General features: G+C 31.0%; 1 protein-coding gene across 1 annotated transcript; it reads right to left on the bottom strand.

Moving 5' to 3' along the window:
• Nucleotides 1–15261: 15261 nt before the first annotated feature.
• Nucleotides 15262–21248, bottom strand: LOC139842939 (protein HOTHEAD-like). Its single transcript, XM_071833037.1, has 6 exons — nt 21164–21248; nt 19747–20167; nt 17478–17788; nt 16621–17006; nt 15473–16041; nt 15262–15342 (listed from the first exon to the last, which is right to left on the bottom strand). Exons 1-6 carry the CDS (start codon nt 21246–21248, stop codon nt 15288–15290), a joined length of 1827 nt encoding a protein of 608 aa, XP_071689138.1. The 3' UTR covers nt 15262–15287.
• Nucleotides 21249–21522: the final 274 nt, after the last annotated feature.

The following is a 21522-nucleotide window of genomic DNA, read 5'->3' as shown; positions in this document are numbered from 1 at the left end:
TGTTATTTAGTTACATGAACTTTATTGTTATTATTTTCTTTACTAGTTACAAGAATCAAACTCTTTAGCTTGATTCTCCATTTATCTTGTATTAACAAGAACACATAAGAACCTAACTTACTAGTTATGTTCTACATTTAAATTCTTGAAAGATTGTAAGTTTATGTGTTGATTAAAATCATACTTGAAGCTCATGAAGTAAACTTAAAGTTTACTTTCTAAAGATTAAACTTTGGTTTAAATCTTTAAAGTATGAACAACCATGAACCTTTTACTTGTTTACTTAGTTATTTCTTTGTATTATGTACTTTAATTTCATGTTTGTTGGTTGTTATTGATCAAATGTTACTGGTTAACTTTGATCTCATTAATCTTGAACTAAAGTTAACTTTAAAAGTTCAAGAACATGTAAGTAAACTTTCTATTATTATAACTTGGTACACTTATGTTAGATCTAGACTTTTGAGTCTTGGATCTTCAAGATCAAACAAAGAACTATGTTCTACAACTTAAGATCTTGATTTCATGAGTTTACTTTCAAGTTTGTAACTTATTATTAGTTTTAAAGTTCATGTATGTGTTAGATCTAAGACTTTGATGTAACTTTGGTTCATCAAAACACTTGCAATACTTAAGTGAGTTGTGCTTCATGTCTTAGACTTGCACTTGGGTTATGATGGCAAACACATCAACGAGTTGTACACTTGAAGCTACATGCATCAAGGATGAGAACCGTGATAAGCATCGAACACCAAGAACCACCGGAACCTACTGACCTGTCTGTTTTCTGTATTCTGGGTCTGATCAGTAAGACCTGGGCTGTTGTGATTATGATTTTCAAATAGCTCTGTTCGAGTAGATAACTTTTCATATAGGACTCTGTGACAACCCGTAAATTTCTGGCAAAATTTAAACAAAAATCTTTATATGATTTCATTTAACCTCGACTAATTTCGACGATTCACGAACAATTATTTATAAATAATTACGCATTAATTTGATATATTAATATAATTATTATTAATATCCTTTTTAAACAAGATATCAATAATTAATATCTTTATTATCGGTATTGTTATTATGAATAAAAAAAATATTGACAAATATTCTTGGAAAAGTAGTAAATCAATTTGTTTATTTTAAAAAAATATATATATAAAAAAAATCCTTAAAATAAATGATTTTTTTTAATAAAATAAATAAATAAATAAATAAATTACTTTTTAATTAAAAATTATAATGGAAAACTACTTTTATTATTTTATTTTGTGCATTATCCCATGACCTAATATTTAATACTTTTGAATTTTAAAATTCCATTAAAAATTAAAATATTTCTTTTTCTTTTAATTATTTTATTCTTTTTACCTAATTTTTTCAAGTATAAATACCCCTCATTTCTCATTCAAACTCACACCAAAATTTCTCTCATTCTCTCTTTGTAGAATTACTACTAGTAAGTATTCTTTTCTTACTTTTTACTTTTTACTTTTTACTTTTTACTTTTTACTATTTACTTCGGTTTATTATTTTTTTACCGAAACATGTAAATAATTTTATAAATTATATGCAATTAAAATAAAAATAAATAACATGTTATAATTAGTAATATATGTTACTAAAAATTATAAAAGTATTTTTATGAATTAATATATAGGAGTTATAATTAAAATCGAATTAATGAATATATATGTATATACGCACCTAACGTGAAGATTATAATTAAAGATAGCGTACAAAGACTACAAACATCACTGCTACTTGTGGCCTAGGGTGATCCTTGTTACCATTATGGGACGCTTGTGGATCTCGAATGCCAAGACTTAGATTCTGGTCAAGAGATCCTGGGCCGCTCGGTAACAATAGATCATTCGAGTGACTTTCATGTTAGCGACGAAGTTTGGGCGAGATTGTACAACATCTTTGTTAAGAATTATAACCCGAACATTCTTAAACTAGAAGCTTACTATAAGTGGAAGTTTTTCATAAATAGTAGGTTTCCAAAAATAGAAACTTTTGAGAAATAGGAACTTTTCTCGAAAACCGTCACTGTCAATATAGTTGCTATATTAATAAACATACTTTATGTCAAGTTAGACATTAACTAATCAAACGTTATACCTCAAGGTTGATATCCAGATCACTTACTTGCTTTACTTTCCTTCTTGCGTGGAATACTTCAACTGCTATTTAATGTGAGTTCATCTGCTCCCTTTTTATATATTTTTGGGCTAAGAATACATGCGCAACTTTTACAACTGTTTTACACGTATCAACTATTAAACTGTGATATGTTGGTCTATGACCAGCAAGTCCCCAACCGACAAGTATAAACGATAACTTGTACGGGGCAAACTTGAAAGTCTAGTCTAAATATCAGTACCAACTATTAAACTGTGATATGTTGGGCTATGACCAGCAAGTCCCCAACCGACAAGTATAAACAGTAACTTGTACGAGGTAAACTTGAAAGTCTAGTCTAAATATCAGTACCAACTGTTAAACTATGATATACCCGGTTATGTCTGACTAAGTCCATACAGTGATATTTTTAATTGCTGCGGCATTCTTAATTATTGGGGATAGGCCTATCGGGAGTAACGTCCCCGATACATTTGACTAAGTCTTTGTATTACTTGATAATAAAATTAAACGACAAGGACAGAACAACTTGTCACGGGGCAAACAACGTTTAGTCTAAATATCACGCACTGGCATAACTTTTTGATCCTGCGGGAGATCAACTTTTGGATCTTGCGAGATCTACTTTACAAACTAAATCTTGTGATCTAACACTATTACTGAAATCATTATTTATGACAAACCTATGAACTCACTCAACCTCGTGTTGACTTTTTAAGCACGTTTATTCTCAGGTACTTAAATATTGCTTCCGCTGTATATCTACTGCTTTGATGATGATTACTTGCTATGCTTGGAGTCTTCATTACATATCATATTAATTAAAGACGTATTTATCTTCCACTGCAAAACTCAACAAAACGTCTCATGTAGAGTCGTTCTCGTTTATACAACTGTGATTTAATATAATTAGTCACAAATGCCCCAGGCCCTATTTGGGGGTGTGACAGATTGGTATCAGAGCAGGTTGTTGTAGAGAACCAGGATTGCATTTTATGTGTGCCTTATACAATTAGGTACCTTAGCAATGTAGGACTACAATTTTCCTTGACCGTAGTGTCTTTACTTGTTGCCTTTAACTGTTAAATGCTACACTATACTTTAGAAACTTTACTTATCTTAGAATGCCGAGCCAACCTAAGAACTCTGCTCACTTTCCTAAGTATTATCCAATTACGCCACCGCAGTTAAATGTGACACCATGATTTCTGAAATTCTTGACATTCCTATATCATCTATCATGGTTTTGTGTATTACATATGTATTACATGAAATATTATCCATGATTTTTGAAACTCCTATAATTGTTACTATTCATACTCAAACGTATATAACTCCCTGTTATATCACGTACCTATATGCCTTATACCTTTATGCATCGGTTTGCAACCGGAAAATGTCATTGGGTTATCATAGTATACGAATTGAAAGTCTTTAATCGAAAGATTATTAGATTACATACTTATCATTTTATAATCTCGACACGTCATACTGCCATTATTGGAGTATAGACAAATCATATCTTATCATATCTATCCCAATAGACCTTGTCTACCACTTTTCCTAAATTTCCTCTGTAAATTACGGAAATCTTTTTGCTATAAATACGTATTCAAGGAGACGAATATATCATTCAGTATTCAATACCCATTTCATATCAAACCCTATTCCAAACACATAATATGAATTTCTCGAACTCCTCGAGCTCCAATGGTAGCGTAACCGGAACAAACGAACCAATCAACCATCATCTATTCTGGATGAATTGGGGATGGGTTCGTAGCCGACTCAATCAATGGAGGCAAGAAGAAGGTGATCCCTTCCACCAACCGAATTCACCTCTTGGCGAAGAACCTGAAGCACTTACCGGTGAACCAGTTCGAAATACCATTTTCTCTTTTCTTTCCAGGGTATCCCGTCACGAATATATAATATCAAAGATTCTAGATCTTATTCACCCCCTTGTTCCAACCGTCAATCATCCCGGAATAGTAGAAGAAGTCAACGAGCTTCGCGCTCGAGTAGTGGCTCTGGAGAATATGGTGCGAAACCTACGAACACCAGCAGCAGCACCAGCAGCATAACCAGTACCACCAATACCATCAACATCACCACCAACAGCATCAACTTCATCAACAACAACATCCGCATCCCACTCAGTACCTCAAATATCAACATCATACGCCCATAGATACCAAGGAATATTAGTAATAATGAGTTAAGATGTATTGACTCATTCTTCGTGAAGAATTATATATGTATACCTTATATATATATATATATGATTTGGAACAATAATAAATCTTGTCGTACTAAGCAATTACGTGTGAATCTCAACTAGTATGTACTACTTGGTTGATTCATATCACTAATATGCTATGATGTACACCCTTCGTTAATGACTTAACAATTGTTAATCACTGCTTCAACACAATAAACTCCATTTCATAATAAATCAAGTGTAACGATGAATGTATTGATTCATAACTTCATTAGCGAAATATTTCGCGACAATTATGAAATCTCTAAGGTTTTGGAGATTATTTACTCTCGTTCTAAACCGCAAATCAGATGAGTTTAATATATATTAACTCATTAAATTCATGATTATATCTGAAGAATACATATATGAACGTATATCTTCATAAAGATTGTAAATTCTGTTGTACAAACTGTTAATTGTGAAAATATTTTAATGGGTAGGTAATACCCGAGAAATATTTACATCTCACATTAATACATTGTACATTCTTCAATTTTGATTCATAAATCATTAATTATACGCACTACCTTCACAATGATACACAATCATCTTCATACAAAATCAATTACACATTCTGAAATTAACATATCGGAATTCAAGTAAAGCTTTAGCAGGTGTTATCTTCCTAAAGATTACTACATTCATGAATTATATTCATTCGTATTCTATGATGAATTATCACATCAAACCACCGAAATTATCATTCATTACTTTTGAAATCAACAACGCCTATTCGTCAACCATTAGATCCGTTGACGATTACAGTCAGCGTTTAATCATCTAAAAATAAAATTTCTTGAAACCATTGATAACCGATGATTCAAATATAGATGCATTAAATGCAGAGGAAACATTGTAGAAGGTCTTAAGGGCCAAAAGTTTGATGATAAAGAATGGTATAAGCTCAGATTTGGGACTGGAAAACGGACTGAGCAAAGTATGAAGGAGGCTGTGGATAAATCACAAAGATTAAACCTACCTTCAAAGAATCCAAATGATTCAGTATCTGCTGAGGTCATTAACGAATACCTTGCTCCTGACTCTAAACCTTTACGGACAAATCTTCTTTATCATCCTTCAATCTTAGAAATTCTAAGATATCACCGTATCTTTCGTTATAAATATCCTCTATATTTCTGAAGATAACTTTATAACGATTCTTGTCCGCAATTAATTATCTCTTTGCGATAACTTTATCACATCATAAAGGAAACTGTTTTAGTTTCTATATTCAAGTTTAAATTATAAATGTTTTGAAGAAGTGTTGGGAATTGAAGCATGGGTTAGTATAATATAATGACGTCAGGCCAATGTGATTATATTACAGTAAGTCATGCTAAATTTTTAATGGAAGATGATGATTCATAGACTTTATAATCATCATTTGCCATGTTACACGACTCTTACATTCTACTTAAATCTCTAAACATATCAAGAACATATTTTCTTAATAGTCCTATCTTTCCGGATATTCTGGTAATTTGACAAATCAAATCGTGCTATTACCTTTCCTTCTGCTTTGTATATTATGTTCATTCGAAACTTTATACCTACAAATTCTGGACCATTACTTTCTTTACGAAAGCATGAAGCTTCGACATATAAGGGAAAATATAAAGCCCGATAACAACACTGAAATTAAAACCGTGTATATCAATGCGTATAGCAATATAAAGACACGGGAGAACTAAAAACACAATAAATCCTAGAGCATAATAGAAGTAAACAGACTCCTCTGATGGGAGTTGGAAAAGAAGGAAGATTGTGGCAATAACCAATATAAGGTCAAGAATAAGAACTGGATTGAGCATATTAACAAATCTTTTGAAAGTATGAATTGAGGAAGAAAGTATAGAAGTGGTGAAGATAATGAAACGGAAGAAGCTAATTTATAGCGAAATTCCAGACACAACAATCGAGGCAATTCACCGCATTTAATCAAAGAAAATCCTAATTTCCGTAATTTTCGGAGAATCAAATCTTATAAGGATTATGAAGATTTCTTTAAATCCCTTGAATTCCGGAAATCAACTTTAACTATATCAAAAGTTAAGGCAAACATTTAATTTCCTCTTTTGTGATAGCTTCGTTTATACTCTTTTTATAATCGAATCGTTTTATCCGAATTATTCAAAAGGTAATAAAACTCTATTTTTCAACTCATATTCATCATTCTTGTTGTAAAGAATGACGATCTCTATCAAATTTCATGATTATGATTTTCATGAACTCCTCTCTATTTTGTCTACCCTAATATTGTGGCATAAACGCTCAAGGTTTAAATAAGCTCACTATTATTCATCACACATTTCATATATATTGAAATGCTTGTATAACGTCATCATCTCTTTCTGAGAAAAACCTAATCAATGACACTCTTGTTAAATCCTTTAGATAACCTCCGCATTAATAATAAAATGCACTTCGTATAATTTATGGATCGTAAGATTTAAACGCTAGAAACAAAAAAATATCCTATTAGTTGGAATTCACGAAAGGCCCCGAGCATACCTGGGAACGTGAAGACCAAATAAAACGAAAATATACTCACCTGTTTACAAACAACGCCGACTAATGGCAACAACTAAATTTCGGGACGAAATTTCTATTAACAGGGGGATACTGTGACAACCCGTAAATTTCTGGCAAAATTTAAACAAAAATCTTTATATGATTTCATTTAACCTCGACTAATTCCGACAATTCACGAACAATTATTTGTAAATAATTACGCATTAATTTGATATATTAATATTATTATTATTAATATCCTTTTTAAACAAGATATCAATAATTAATATCTTTATTATCAGTATTGTTATTATGAATAAAAAAAATATTGACAAATATTCTTGGAAAAGTAGTAAATCAATTTGTTTATTTTAAAAAAATATATAAAAAAAATCCTTAAAATAAATGATTTTTTTAATAAAATAAATAAATAAATTACTTTTTAATTAAAAATTATAATGGAAAACTACTTTTATTATTTTATTTTGTGCATTATCCCATGATCTAACATTTAATACTTTTGAATTTTAAAATTCCATTAAAAATTAAAATATTTCTTTTTCTTTTAATTATTTTATTCTTTTTACCTAATTTTTTCAAGTATAAATACCCCTCATTTCTCATTCAAACTCACACCAAAATTTCTCTCATTCTCTCTTTGAAGAATTACTACTAGTAAGTATTCTTTTCTTACTTTTTACTTTTTACTATTTACTTCAGTTTATTATTTTTTTACCAAAACATGTAAATAATGTTATAAATTATATTCAATTAAAATTAAAATAAATAACATGTTATAATTAGTAATATATGTTACTAAAAATTATAAAAGTATTTTTATGAATTAATATATAGGAGTTATAATTAAAATCGAATTAATGAATATATATGTATATACGCACCTAACGTGAAGGTTATAATTAAAGATAGCGTACAAAGACTACAAACATCACTGCTACTTGTGGCCTAGGGTGATCCTTGTTACCATTATGGGACGCTTGTGGATCTCGAATGCCAAGACCTAGATTCTGGTCAAGAGATCCTGGGCCGCTCGGTAACAATAGATCATTCGAGTGACTTGCATGTTAGCGACGAAGTTTGGGCGAGATTGTACAACATATTTGTTAAGAATTATAACCCGAACATTCTTAAACTAGAAGCTTACTATAAGTGGAAGTTTTTCATAAATAGTAAGTTTCCAAAAATAGAAACTTTTGAGAAATAGGAACATTTCTCGAAAATCGTCACTGTCAATATAGTTGCTATATTAATAAATATACTTTATGTCAAGTTAGACATTAACTAATCAAACGTTATACCTCAAGGTTGATATCCAGATCACTTACTTGCTTTACTTTCCTTCTTGCGTGGAATACTTCAACTGCTATTTAATGTGAGTTCATCTGCTCCCTTTTTATATATTTTTGGGCTAACAATTTACTCGGCCCAACAACTAAAAATAAGTCCACGTTATAGTATTAAGCAACATAGCCCAATAACAAGCCCAAGAGACCATATAACCTAATCATTAGATCCAATCATGTTCGTAAGTCAGTTAGCAAATATTAGCTGTATACATATGTGTGTTGATGTCGACAGGAATTAGTAGGTGGTCTTAGGTTCCTTTTATAATTAATTAACTAAAAGCATCATCATCACGAACATTCTTTATTTATGTTAACTGTACAACGAGTTGGGTGATAAGGGTTGCAATGGTGGTTCGATTTGGGTTTATATCAAGCAAGTGGCGGTAGTTGTAAGTGATTGTTGAAGAAGGATAAACATGAAAGTTATGGTGTTCACGGTGGTGCTTATGGTGTTCTTTGACCGAAAGTTATAAGGTGGCGAGTGGTGGTGTGTACCGGAGGTTGAAGATGGTGTCGTGAGCTAGTGATGGTGTGTGTATACCGAAACAGAAGAATAGAAACAGAATTTGGTAGTAGTATCGATATTAAATTGTTGGGTGGTTCTTGGTGGTGGTTTTGTAGGTTTGATAGGAACACAGAATATAGAAACATAGCAGTGGGTTTCGAGAAATAAACTGGCGGCTTGTACATAACGGTTTGGTCTGTATTCACCCAGAAACAGAAATAGGAGGTTTAAGCAGCAGATCATTAGTGTTACAGTGAGTTTGGTTTTCGTTTTAGGGTTTGACAGGAAGAAAACAAACGCAGCCTGCTTAGCATTAGAAATTTTGTGATGATGTGGGATTAATAATTTGATGATTGTGGTAGGTTTATGGTGGTTTGATGAAATTGGAGTTACAATATAGAAGACGATGATTAATAGTAATAAAAGGAAGCAAAGTATAGTAGCTCACAGGTGGTTGCGATGGTGCTCGTTGTTGTTTATTCGTCGGGCAGGAAACCGAATGAGAGAAGAAGAAAAGGATAATAACTATGTTGGTGGTGTTGGTTGTGGTAGTTTAGTGGGTTGATGATGATGAACGATAGTGGTTTTTCGAATATAATAACAATAGCAAAGGTGATGGTTGTCGAACCAACCTGAGACAGGAGTAAATCGTTTGATGATTGCTTGAACAAAATTGAATGTGGAAACAAAAATAGCAGTGATTTGACAAATGATGGTTTGTAAGGTGGTTGCAGGCGGTGGTGTTCGAGCATGGTGATGGTGTTTGTGGTGGTTGCCGAATCAAAGGGGAAGGAGATGGAAGGTTGTGTTGGTTTGGTCAAGTAACAAAAGTTGATAAAAATGGTGATGTGTTTTCCCCCTTGCATATATGATGGTGTACATATAATAGATTGGATGGTGGCCAAGTGTAAGCAAAAGCAAAAAAAACAGTATAATGTAATTCCTTACACAATAAACTCAAATCATAAAATGGTGCATAATCATAACACGGATACATCATCCAATAAAGAATAAAGTAAAAATAAAATATTAATAATAATCAATTAACAAACACTTGTGAATATCAGTTTTCCATATACTACCGACAGTTTTCACGGACTGCATTATCGTACTCTGTTGATAAATCAGTGGCGGATAAAAAGTACTCAGATAAATTCTAAATTTTTATGATAATTATATTTATTTATTTTGGTCATTATGGTATAAAATTTAATCATTAATTTAATAAATAAAAATTACATCAATTGTCCCTCTCGATTCTGGGTAAAATATGAAAAATGTTGAAATTTATTAATTAGCTTCTAAATATATTTTTAATAAGCCTAAAATTTATATAGTTCATTTTCAGATCACCGTTTATTTTATAATCGCATAAGTTCGTTTATAACTTGTTTATTATCAATCGAATGATAATTGAGTGTTACTATCATTTTCCAATAAATTCGAAACTATATATATATATATATATATATATATATATATATATTCAATACACTTTATATATATATATATATATATATATATATATATATATATATATATATACTTTTTAAATAATAATCATTATAATATCATATTTTTATTTTACTTTACATAAATAAATTTTAGTAACAACAATATACAATATTTAAAATTATGTTTCCAATTATTATTTATATATATATATATATATATATATATATATATATACACCTATCAAGTTACAATTAATTGTTCGTGAATCGTCGGAACTGGTCGAAGGTCAAATGATTTCATAAAATAGTTCATAATTTTGAAATTCAATTTACTAGACTTTGCTTATCATGTCGAAACCATATATAGATTAAGTTTAAATTTGGTCGAAAATTTCCGAGTCGTCACACATTGTTAAGGTTAATTAATCCCACTAATCACAGCTTAACATGTGGATTAATTTAATAGAGAGTGATTAGCAGAAGGACACGTGGCAGTGTCCTTGTGATTTATATTATATATATATATATATATATATATATATATATAAAGTCTATTGAATATATATATATATATATATATATATATATATATATATATATATATTCAATAGACTTTATATATATATATATATATATATATATATATATATATATATATATATATATATATATATATATATATATATATATATATATATATATACTTTTTAAATAATAATCATTATAATATCATATTTTTATTTTACTTTACATAAATAAATTTTAGTAACAACAATATACAATATTTAAAATTATGTTTCCAATTATTATTTATATATATATATATATATACACCTATCAAGTTACAATTAATTGTTCGTGAATCGTCGGAACTGGTCGAAGGTCAAATGATTTCATAAAATAGTTCATAATTTTGAAATTCAATTTACTAGACTTTGCTTATCATGTCGAAACCATATATAGATTAAGTTTAAATTTGGTCAAAAATTTCCGAGTCGTCACACATTGTTAAAGTTAATTAATCCCACTAATCACAGCTTAATATGTGGATTAATTTAATAGAGAGTGATTAGCAGAAGGACACGTGGCAGTGTCCTTGTGATTTATATGATGTAAAGGATGTTAGTGAAGAATTTATAATTGATGGTGAGAGAGTTAATTTGAACACAAGGGTCTCTTCAATTCGGTTAGCCTTGTGATTCATAGTGGAAATTAACATGTGAAATTGAAATACGATTATCTAAGGAGTATAGAAAAATAAATATAAAAGTTTAGAGTTAAAAAATACATGTTAGTTTGGGATATATTTTTAGAAGGACAAGCCTCAAGTAAATATATTTTTTATTGACGTGGGTTTGGTAGAAAACTCCTTGTAGAAATAAAATATAAAATAAACGAAATTACTTAAAAGCCTTGGTTAGAGGGATTAGGTTGACTTTAATCAATTTTGAGATACTATGCTCACCTCGCACGATATGGGAGATCTCACTGGCTCTCTAAATTCTACCGTATATCGGTAAATGTATACGCAGGGCCGGTCCTGAAAATATTGATGCCCTGTGCGGAAAGACTAAAATATGCCCTTCATATTTTAAACGATAAACTTGAAATTACAAAATCAAAATTAAATCGCTTAAAATTAAATTTTTGTGTGTTTTAAGTAAAAAAAAAAAAAAAAGTAAATAAATAGACCTTAAAATATATGATTATGCAGTGTTGACATATTTATTAAAATCTCATATAATGTTACACTTAAAATGATAGAAAGTACTTTATTCGGTTTTTTCATGTTTCGATAAATTACTCCCTCCGTTCCATATCTATTGTCCTTATACAAAAACACACAATTTAAAAAAAATGACTGACGCATATACTTTTTTGTTTACTTTCCAGCTTTACCCCTTACTTTTTACTTATCTTTTTGTTTTACATGTATTACATAGGGGTACAAACGAACTTTACCAAATTATTCTCTTTTATTTATGAAATTGGACAATTAATTTGAAACATTCGAAAAAGAAATGCTGGACAATAGAAATAAAACGGAGGGAATAACATTTATTTTAGTATTTGCTATTTTAGTTAAATAAGAAGTAAATAAAAATATTTATCATACTCCGTATATGTAAGCAATAGAATAATAAAATTAACAAAAAATGATACGAACTAAAAAAAAAATAGTTACAAGTGTAGGCCCATGAAGTTATGAGCTGTAATCCGTATTTTTTTTTACTACACAGTAACTTTTAAATAGTAGCACTCCGTATTACAGTATTTATTTGGGTGTAACAAAAGAAAACCAATACACTAACTAAAGGGCTCACACTTGTGTTATACTTGAACTAGTACTGGAATATAGTAACTAAAGGGCTCACGGCTTTAGAAAACAAAGACATTTTCCCCTGATTCATCTTCTTCTCTAACCCTTCAACCTCCATTAAAACTCAACTTAAAATTTCAAATTTTCTTCTACATGTTCCAAAAACTGATCCTAAATATTTGATGCCCCTGATTTCGTGATGCCCAGTGCGGCCGCACCTCCCGCTCTACCCTAGGGCCGGCCCTGCGTATACGCAGTATATATTTTTTTTCTGTATATTTTTTATAATAACAGATTAACATGTACATATGTGTGTACTTTATTTTGGAAATTATTTATATTTATATATAATAAAACCGGACAAGTTATAAGATTCAAATTTATATAAATGGAATCAGCGATTTTTTATAAATTAAAAAGAATGAGTTTTGTTAAGATGTCTTTATAATTTGATACGAAGGTTAGATGGATATACCTTAACCACCACCCATCAATCACTCCAAAACCAACAATTAAGGTTATAATCACACAATTTTATCATTTTAAGCATTAAAGAAATCTTTAAGTTATATATACTTGTTTTTCTAAAAAAAAAAAAAAAATCTCACTCCTTTTGTTAATTAATAAATAAATGTTGGTTGGTTGGTTTTGCTTTTTTCAGCCAAGGTTTTCTATTTTATAAATAAATAAATAATACAAGTATGATTTATTAAAAAAATGGTTCCTTCTCATCAAATGAATTGTGTGAACCTGTAACCACGAGACTATCCGTGCTCTTTCACATGGGTTGAGCTAAAAAAAATTATATTTTTGATTTTTTTTTACTAGAACTAGAAAGCTTTTATGATGGAGTGAAATGATGAAGAACAGTGGATAATCCATTTATGATCTAACATCATCAAACTGTTTTCTTTTTTAACAAGCAAAAACTGCATTATGTTGTAAGCAAAAGTTCCATTTACTGGGCCTGATTATGATAATGTATGACTATATCAAGTGGGCCCCCATCCAAGGACAGCCCAATACCACTAAACAAATTATTACTATTAGTATTACTATTACTATTACTAATATAACTAATAAATAAAATTCGTCTTATTAGCTATGAATAGTACTATTTAATATTTTATTTTTCACACACTCAAATCCCTAACTTTCATTAAAATACAAATCAAACCCTCCATTTTATAGTACTATTTAATATTTCATTTTTCACCCACCCAACCCCCTAACTTTCATTAAAATACAAATCGAACCCCCTATTTTATACCTATATTCTAAAATATTATTTATCCCATCACTAATACTAAAAATATTGAATAATAACACTCACCACGCTACTACTTTGCTACTTTTTTTTTTGTCTCAAACGATAAAAAAACAACTTTCATAAAAGAAACAACCCTTCAATGCTACCAAAAGATGTAGAAAAATATTCTTTTTTACAAAATAGATCAACTAACTTTTTTTAAAAAAAAAAAACCTGAACGCTTAAAGAAGCAACTTTCACAAAGGAACAACCCTTCAATGTTAGCTGAATTTATTTTTTTTTTTTACAAAATAGATCAACCCTTTTTTTTTAACTCGCATTCAAAACGGAGCCCCCGGCTCGAAGAGAGGGCTCCACAACTAGTTTCATACCATTAAAACATTTCCTTGCACGAAAGGCAAACATTTATTAAATTTACAAAGAACACAGAGTTGAACACTTAATCAAGCTCGTAACTGTGTTATGCGGGCTTGGTATTCGACTCTAGAAAATTCGAATCTCACAAGCCCGGTAATTCAAGCTTGATCGAGTTTACGTTTTATAGTTACATCTTGACTTGACTTGATTACCAGTAATTTTTTTTTTTTTTTTTTTTGAACGACAAGTATTTGGAATTACTGACAGGGGAATAACCCACCCACCCGATCATTTTTTCACACACACACACTCTTTCGGGTGGAAACCCGAACTGCATTACAGAGACCCGATCCTTAAATCATCACGGGGGCAGTCGGAGCGGACCGAAATCCTGAAATACGTGTCGGTAAAACCTCCTCCGGGGTCACTCATAAATCGGGTAAATACTTTGGAATATTTAAAGGGATGAGACTCGAACTTGAGACATCTCACCCCCATCCAACACACATGGTGTTGAGTGTACCACTAGGCTTTGTTGCATAGTTTTACTTTCGACAGAAAAGAAGAAATGAAGAGAGTAAAAGAAACTTGCGCTCTCGTGAAGCAAATTGTAATCAATTTTAAGAATATATCAAATTCGTCTCGAGACGGGTGTTCAATATTGATTTCAAACCGATTAGCTTGAAAATCAAACCGGTTGAAAAAAAAAAAAAAGCCATATTTGAACTCGATTTTCGGTTTAATTTTCAAATTTAACTTCGGTTTGAATTTGAAAACCGAAACTGATTGGTATCTCATCTCATTCACATGAGTTGAAAATTTCTGTTGTAACTTCCTTTACATACAGATTACAATAATTTGCCCAAATTCATTCAAATAAAACTTCCAAATTACATCAAACTCCAAACATAAGAGATACAAGATAATAAAGTTTATACAATAACAAATACAGAAGAATGTAAAAGTCCACCATTTAACTTTTACATTCTTTTGTTATCTATCTTTCTACATATTAGTATTTGATGATATTAATAATAATAATTTTCAACAAAAATTACATACTCATACACACGGAGAATAAAGTCTTCTACAATCACTTCATACACCGGCTGATTTTCCTAATCTGTCTCTTAAAATCTTCACTCCCATATACCTGTATTACATCATCATATAATCATAATCATAATTAATCATATAAAAAATAAGATAAATAAAATTTGTTAGCACACAATGTACAAGTATTATATCATGAAAGACATTTTTTAAGCAATATATGGCATTACCTGCCCAACATCATAACAGTTGCTTGTGGATTGGTTCCTGGAGATTCATGAAAAGTGGACCCATCGATGACTCGAAGTCTGTGGACCCCAATGACCGCGTAATCCTTGTTCACCACCTGGCCCACATGGCACCCGCCGTGATAGTGCCAAATAGATATCACAGTGTCCTTACAAAACTGCTTGAGGGACTTTGTGTCATTTGTATGGCGCGGTATCATATTAATGTTTGCAGTAACACTCAAGTTAAGCAGTTTATCGAAAGTTTCTTTGGTGGATTGGGTGAAGTTAATGAAAGGTTTGGACCTCACCAGTTTTTCCACTATTCGGATTCCTTTTACACATTTTCGAAGGTCTGTTGGGTGGCTAAAATAGTTAAATGTGACGATTGGGTTGTCATCAACATTTGTGTTGTTTAAGATCAAATGTCCTTTTGACTTTGGGTATGCGAGTTTTTCTAAGATGAAACCTCCATGAAATGCTTCGCGTGGGAGATCTCTTTTGTTTCGTTTGAACTCTTCAATGTGTTCTCTTGTTCTTCTTTTCGGGGGAACGGTTGACAGTTGACCAATCTGTTGACTCGAAACATTAAAAAAGTTTGAGTTCTAAACTACTTCTCACAATTTCACCTAGTTATGTATGAATATACAGGTTAATTCAGGTCATGTTTTATTTCAAACGGGTCAAATGTAGTGGAGACTTTTACCAAGAAAGTCTATTTCTTTTTTTTTTTCATATAAAATCTTACATATTTTTTAAAATTTTGCTAACGACAGCCTTTTAACAGCCCTTTAAATAGTTGTGCATTCATGTAACTGCCACCACTAAATTAATAAGTAACTGCTATATACAACTGTTTAAAGCACGTTAATGACAGACCTGTGGTTAGCAAAATCCTATATTTTATTCAAATATTTAGATTATATTTGCAGAAACTATTCTTTTGATAATCATATCAAAGTGGTACTTACTAATAGTATTAAGTATTATTATCTTATGGTAGACCATAAGTGTTTACAAATCAACCGAATTTGACCCATTCGACCCGTACGAAAAGAACATGTTTCAGCAAGACACTTTCATTTGTCTTACAAATCAAAATAATAACGGTTAGCGTAATCTAATTACCGAAAGACGTGTGATTACTATACCTCAGCCGAAGCGACACCATGGTGGCATTGAATGCTATCAGGAGACTGACTAAACCCGCTACTTGCTTCAATATAAACTCCCCTTTTCGTGATTCCAACAGTTTCAATCAACGACTGTTTGACAGACCTATTGAAAGGAACAAAAATTGTGTTCAACGGATTATCAGACATGTGTTTCCCAACATATTTGTTATCATGCACCACTGATATGTTTAACTTCTCTAGATCAGCCTTTGGTCCTATTCCACTAAGTAATAGCAGTTGCGGGCTGCCTATCGCTCCACACGTTACAATAATCTCACTCCTACGCCTCCTCGAGATATAAGCCTCGTGTTGTACCCCGTTTTCATCTTTGAAGATCACACCATACGCCCTCGGTTTTTTCCCTACATAAAAAAGACCATAATTAGAAAGAAAAAAAAAAAAAAACTGCCAAAAGTAACGGAAATAATGGTTTAAAGCTTAAAATCACTACAACAGATTTCACGCTTTCATTAATTTTGAAATTTTATCACGTGATAATTTGACATGTCGTTGACACCTATAAGTTTCATGAAGTTTTTGACACCTAAAAGCGTCAAAAAGAAGGAATTAATACTTGGTGACACTTAAAAGCGTTAAAAAGTTAATAACACTTAAAAGCGTCAAAAATGGGAAATCTGATTAATGTTTTTACATACTTAACAATTTATAATTGAAAGAGTAAAAGCTTTTTTTCTTTTTACAATAATAAGCGTGAGTATATGCCGTTTTTGACGCCATATTTTTTCACGCTTCAAATTCATATGTCACACTTTTAAGCGTGATAATTCATCTGAAAGTGTCATAAACAACAAAAGTAGTTGTAGTGAATATACCAGTTGTGTCAAAAATAATTTTTTGAACTGTGGCATGAATCAAAACATCAAGGTTTTGAACGTTTCCAGAAGCTAGTAACTCTGCAGATGTGTGTCGTCGACCATACTTGTCGAAAATAGTCCCACCAACCTTCGTACCGTACAAGTGGTCATAAGTGAACCCATTGTTCGGAGAAATTCCAATTTCCACAAGACCATCTCTAACTGCTCTTTGCCAGGGTTCAAAAACTGGTTCGTGAACAATTTGTTTTTCGACCCATGGGTACGATTCATTCACTAGTTTTGCATCCCATCCTGAACTTTTAACATATCTGTGATAACAGAAGTTTTAAATTTAAGTTTAATATGAGTATTAGGCCAAATCGTATCTCATACAGTGTTGTAAATCTCCTTATTTCTCCCCGAGATCTCTCCGAGATCTCGTTTTTGGAAGGCCGCCGAGACGAGATGTCCATCTCCCGAGATTTCTCGGTCAACGGGGTCAAACTTGATCAAAGCCACGATTTCTCGAATTTTCTCATAAAATCTAGTAATTTTTTGGATTTTTTTCGCACATTTCTTCGATATACTTGTAAAATCTCATAAAAATGTAAATAAATGTACATATATTTATTTATTTATATACATTTATATTATAAAAACTAAAAATTCAACATAAGTCAACGCCCGAGATCTCCCCGAGATTTTTCCGAGATGCCGAGATCTCCCCAAAAATGTCTAAACGAGATCTCCCCGAGATCCGAGATCTCCAACCTTGATCTCATATATATCATATCTCATAAAATATAAAGGAAAAATACTGCTAACATGGCATTTGTGAAAACTCTTAACAAAATGACATGAAACTATAAATGTTATAAACTTAATTATTATTATTACTAGTACTATTTTAATTATATGTACTACACGTTATCAACGAATTCTTTTAAAATGACATGGAACAAGATGAAACATAATACAAAATTATTGATGGTTCATTAATCCATAATTCATTATCAAAATGGATAGGATCATGATTCCTATACCTAAACTGGAAAGAAATAAAAGGAGAAAACAAAACATTGAAATACAGGTAGCCCGTCTGTATTGCATTTGTAGGCCCATAGAAAAATAAATCGACCAAAGATCGTATTGTAACAAGTGCCAACTAAGCAATTAGCCCAACCCGAAACTGAAACCAAAATGAACAATTTTGCAAATATTATTAATTGAATAAATAAATCCCCTTATAATGCTCATAATAATAAATAATAAATTAATACTCCCTCCGTCCCATTACAAATGTCCACTTATTTTTTGCACAAAGTTTTATGTGACAGATTAAAAGGTCCACCAAATATAATATAATAAATTTAATTAATATCGTTACAATTCTGGTTTTCACTTCAATATTTTCACTTATTTTTTTGTCGACAATGGGTATGCATTCAATACTCATCTATAAATATATTCTATACTTTGTACATTTGATAATTGATATTATTAATCACCAAACACTCAAAAAAGATAAAACTTGACGGACTCGGAAATTAAAGTTAAACTATAATTAACTAGATCTTTGGCATAGGCACATCGCAATATCAAAGATTGTACAATTTCTTAATCATACGTAGAGCCAGTGGCGGACTCAGAAATTTTTTTCATCGGGGACGAATTTTTTTTTTAAAATGTAAATATTTTTTTTTTTGGAAAATATAGCGTTTTTTTTAGTAAAATTTGAAAACTTTTGGGCAAGATACGTAGGTTTTGAGGCAAAATTATAAATGTTTTGGGACAAAATATGAAGGGTTTAGGGCAAAAAAAAATTCCACCGGAGACAAAATCGAAAAACAAAAAAAATTTACACTGAAAATTGAAAATCCACTGGGGGTAGACGCCCCCCTCTGCCCCTACATAGGTCCGCCCATGCGTAGAGCTGACCCAATTGTATTGTTATTAGATCTTTGGATCTTTCTTAAATTAGTTTTTTAGTCTGAAAAAAAGGTTAAACTATAATTCATGTGTTGTTTTTATTGATGCTTCATCTCATACCTATGAAACTAGAAGTTTTGATACATGAAATGAAAATGTGCAAAAGCCCATCTTTAGAAGAGATACAGAGTTGTATCAAAAGGTCACCGGTTTAATGTTTTAGTTAGGAGATTTTAAAATTTAACTCCTAGGGGTTGAACATGTGTACATATTCACAAATAAACGCGTATATTTGTATCATTTGAGTGTGACTTCAGAATAGTGATAATAAAATAAATAAGACTTAAGAGAGTTGTACCTTGTGCTTGCTCGAGTGTAAAAGCCAGCATTAATAGAAGTACCACCACCCAAGACTCTAGCTCTAGCATTAAAAACACCATCGGTGGATATAAAAACTTGTGAAGCAGAAGTTGGAGAAGTGTCTGCAAGTGTAAGATGGAAATTTGACAAGAAAGAAACATTTATGTTTGCAAAAGGGACACCACCTCTTTCTAGTAATAACACGCTGTAATTTTGTGACAGTGTTGTTGCCAATGGACACCCTGCTGTTCCACCTCCTACTACTATATAATCATACTCTTTTTTTCCACCGTTGGATCCAGTTGACTTTGATGATGAACTTGATGCTGATGATGATGATGAAGCTGATGATGATGATGATGAAAATGAACTTGCTTTTCTGATAAATGGGTACTGATCTTTCCAAAACTTATTATTACCTGCATTTGCATTGCACAAGTGTAAAATTACTTAATTACCCTTGTGAATGATCCGTGGAACTAACAATCAATGATTTCTAGCTTTTTCCCAAAGGGGAATGCCAACTATTTTTTGTGCTTGATCTAGAGATTTTATTGTCCAAATTTTTTTAACTACGTTTTTCTTTTTTAGTAAAACATTGACATTAATACATGAATGAATTGTCAAATAATATAATAAAATTGGTCAACGCGTTACTTAATATTTTATTACGTAATATAAAACCTTTAATTCTCTGAAAAAGATTTTGGGAGGCATAGTATTAATTGCTGCCGGAAGGTTTACTTTTCCGGCAAACTCATTTTGAGGTACAAAATTATGAATTTGGCTAATGGCTATTATAACAAAATTACTCCATGAATTTTATCACAATCAAGTACTTTGTCCTACCAACATCTTTTTTTTGTTAATAAAATTTTGAAATTTATGACTCTTACTGAAAAGTTACTATGTTTTGTGATGAAACTTGAATCATTTGCACTATTAATAAAACCTCATGAATGTTGTTGTTTCAACAATAACAAGATTCAAGATTTTTGTTCTCAAATTTGCTCCATTTTTGTACCAAAAACATGATTTTTTTTCTTTTTCAAGAAACCCAGAAATAAAACAAGGTGAAAACAAAAACACATCAATAAGACGTCTATAAATTAAACAAATTAAAAAAATCCAGGTCACTATTTGCTGAAATAGCAAATCCCACCAAGAACATTTATATAGAGATATAAACTCAATAAGACTCGAACTTTTCAGTTTTTTTTTTTTTTTCGAATTTGGCACCTTTAATGCCAAAAGCATCAATCTTATAAGAAAGCAAACTAAACAATGTAAAAATAAAAACCTATCAATCAAACAGGCAAATAAAAAGAACCCGGATTATTATTTGTTGAAAAAAAGAAAATCCCCACCAAGAACATGCACATATATATACATATAAAGGTAGAGAGTGTTCTAACCTTGAGTAAAGGTGATGAGGGTAGCAAAACAACAAGAAAGAAGAAAAAGATTGAGATAAATATTGTTAAATTTTTTTAGTGCCATTGGAGAAAGAGCAAGAGGTAGGGGAAGATTGAGACAATGGTTTCAGAAAATAACAGTCAATTTGACTTTCAAGTGTTCACTTCTGTGGCGAAATCTAATTGGTCTTGTTCTCTGTGTAACCTATATACCCTTACCATTCTTCATTATAAAAACAATGGAATCATTATATTCACATTTGCTTTATATAGTAGAAGTGTAATAGCATTGCTATATAATCTCATAAATAAAACAAAATCATTGTTCACACATGTGATAGTAGAGCAATTAATCAATG

The sequence above is a fragment of the Rutidosis leptorrhynchoides genome, chromosome 4, assembly GCF_046630445.1.
Source record: "Rutidosis leptorrhynchoides isolate AG116_Rl617_1_P2 chromosome 4, CSIRO_AGI_Rlap_v1, whole genome shotgun sequence".
In the NCBI taxonomy this organism is placed as follows: domain Eukaryota; kingdom Viridiplantae; phylum Streptophyta; class Magnoliopsida; order Asterales; family Asteraceae; genus Rutidosis; species Rutidosis leptorrhynchoides.
Note: the sequence above shows the minus strand (reverse complement) of the source record. Positions and strands in the feature narration are given on the sequence as shown.

Coding starts and splice junctions, on each gene's coding strand:
- LOC139842939 (XM_071833037.1), bottom strand. CDS start 21,248: ATGGCACTAAAAAAATTTAACAATATTTATCTCAATCTTTTTCTTCTT. Junction 20,168..21,163: donor CCTCATCACCTTTACTCAAG/GTTAGAACACTC, acceptor ATGCAAATGCAG/GTAATAATAAGTTTTGGAAA. Junction 17,007..17,477: donor AATTATTTTTGACACAACTG/GTATATTCACTA, acceptor TTTTTTATGTAG/GGAAAAAACCGAGGGCGTAT.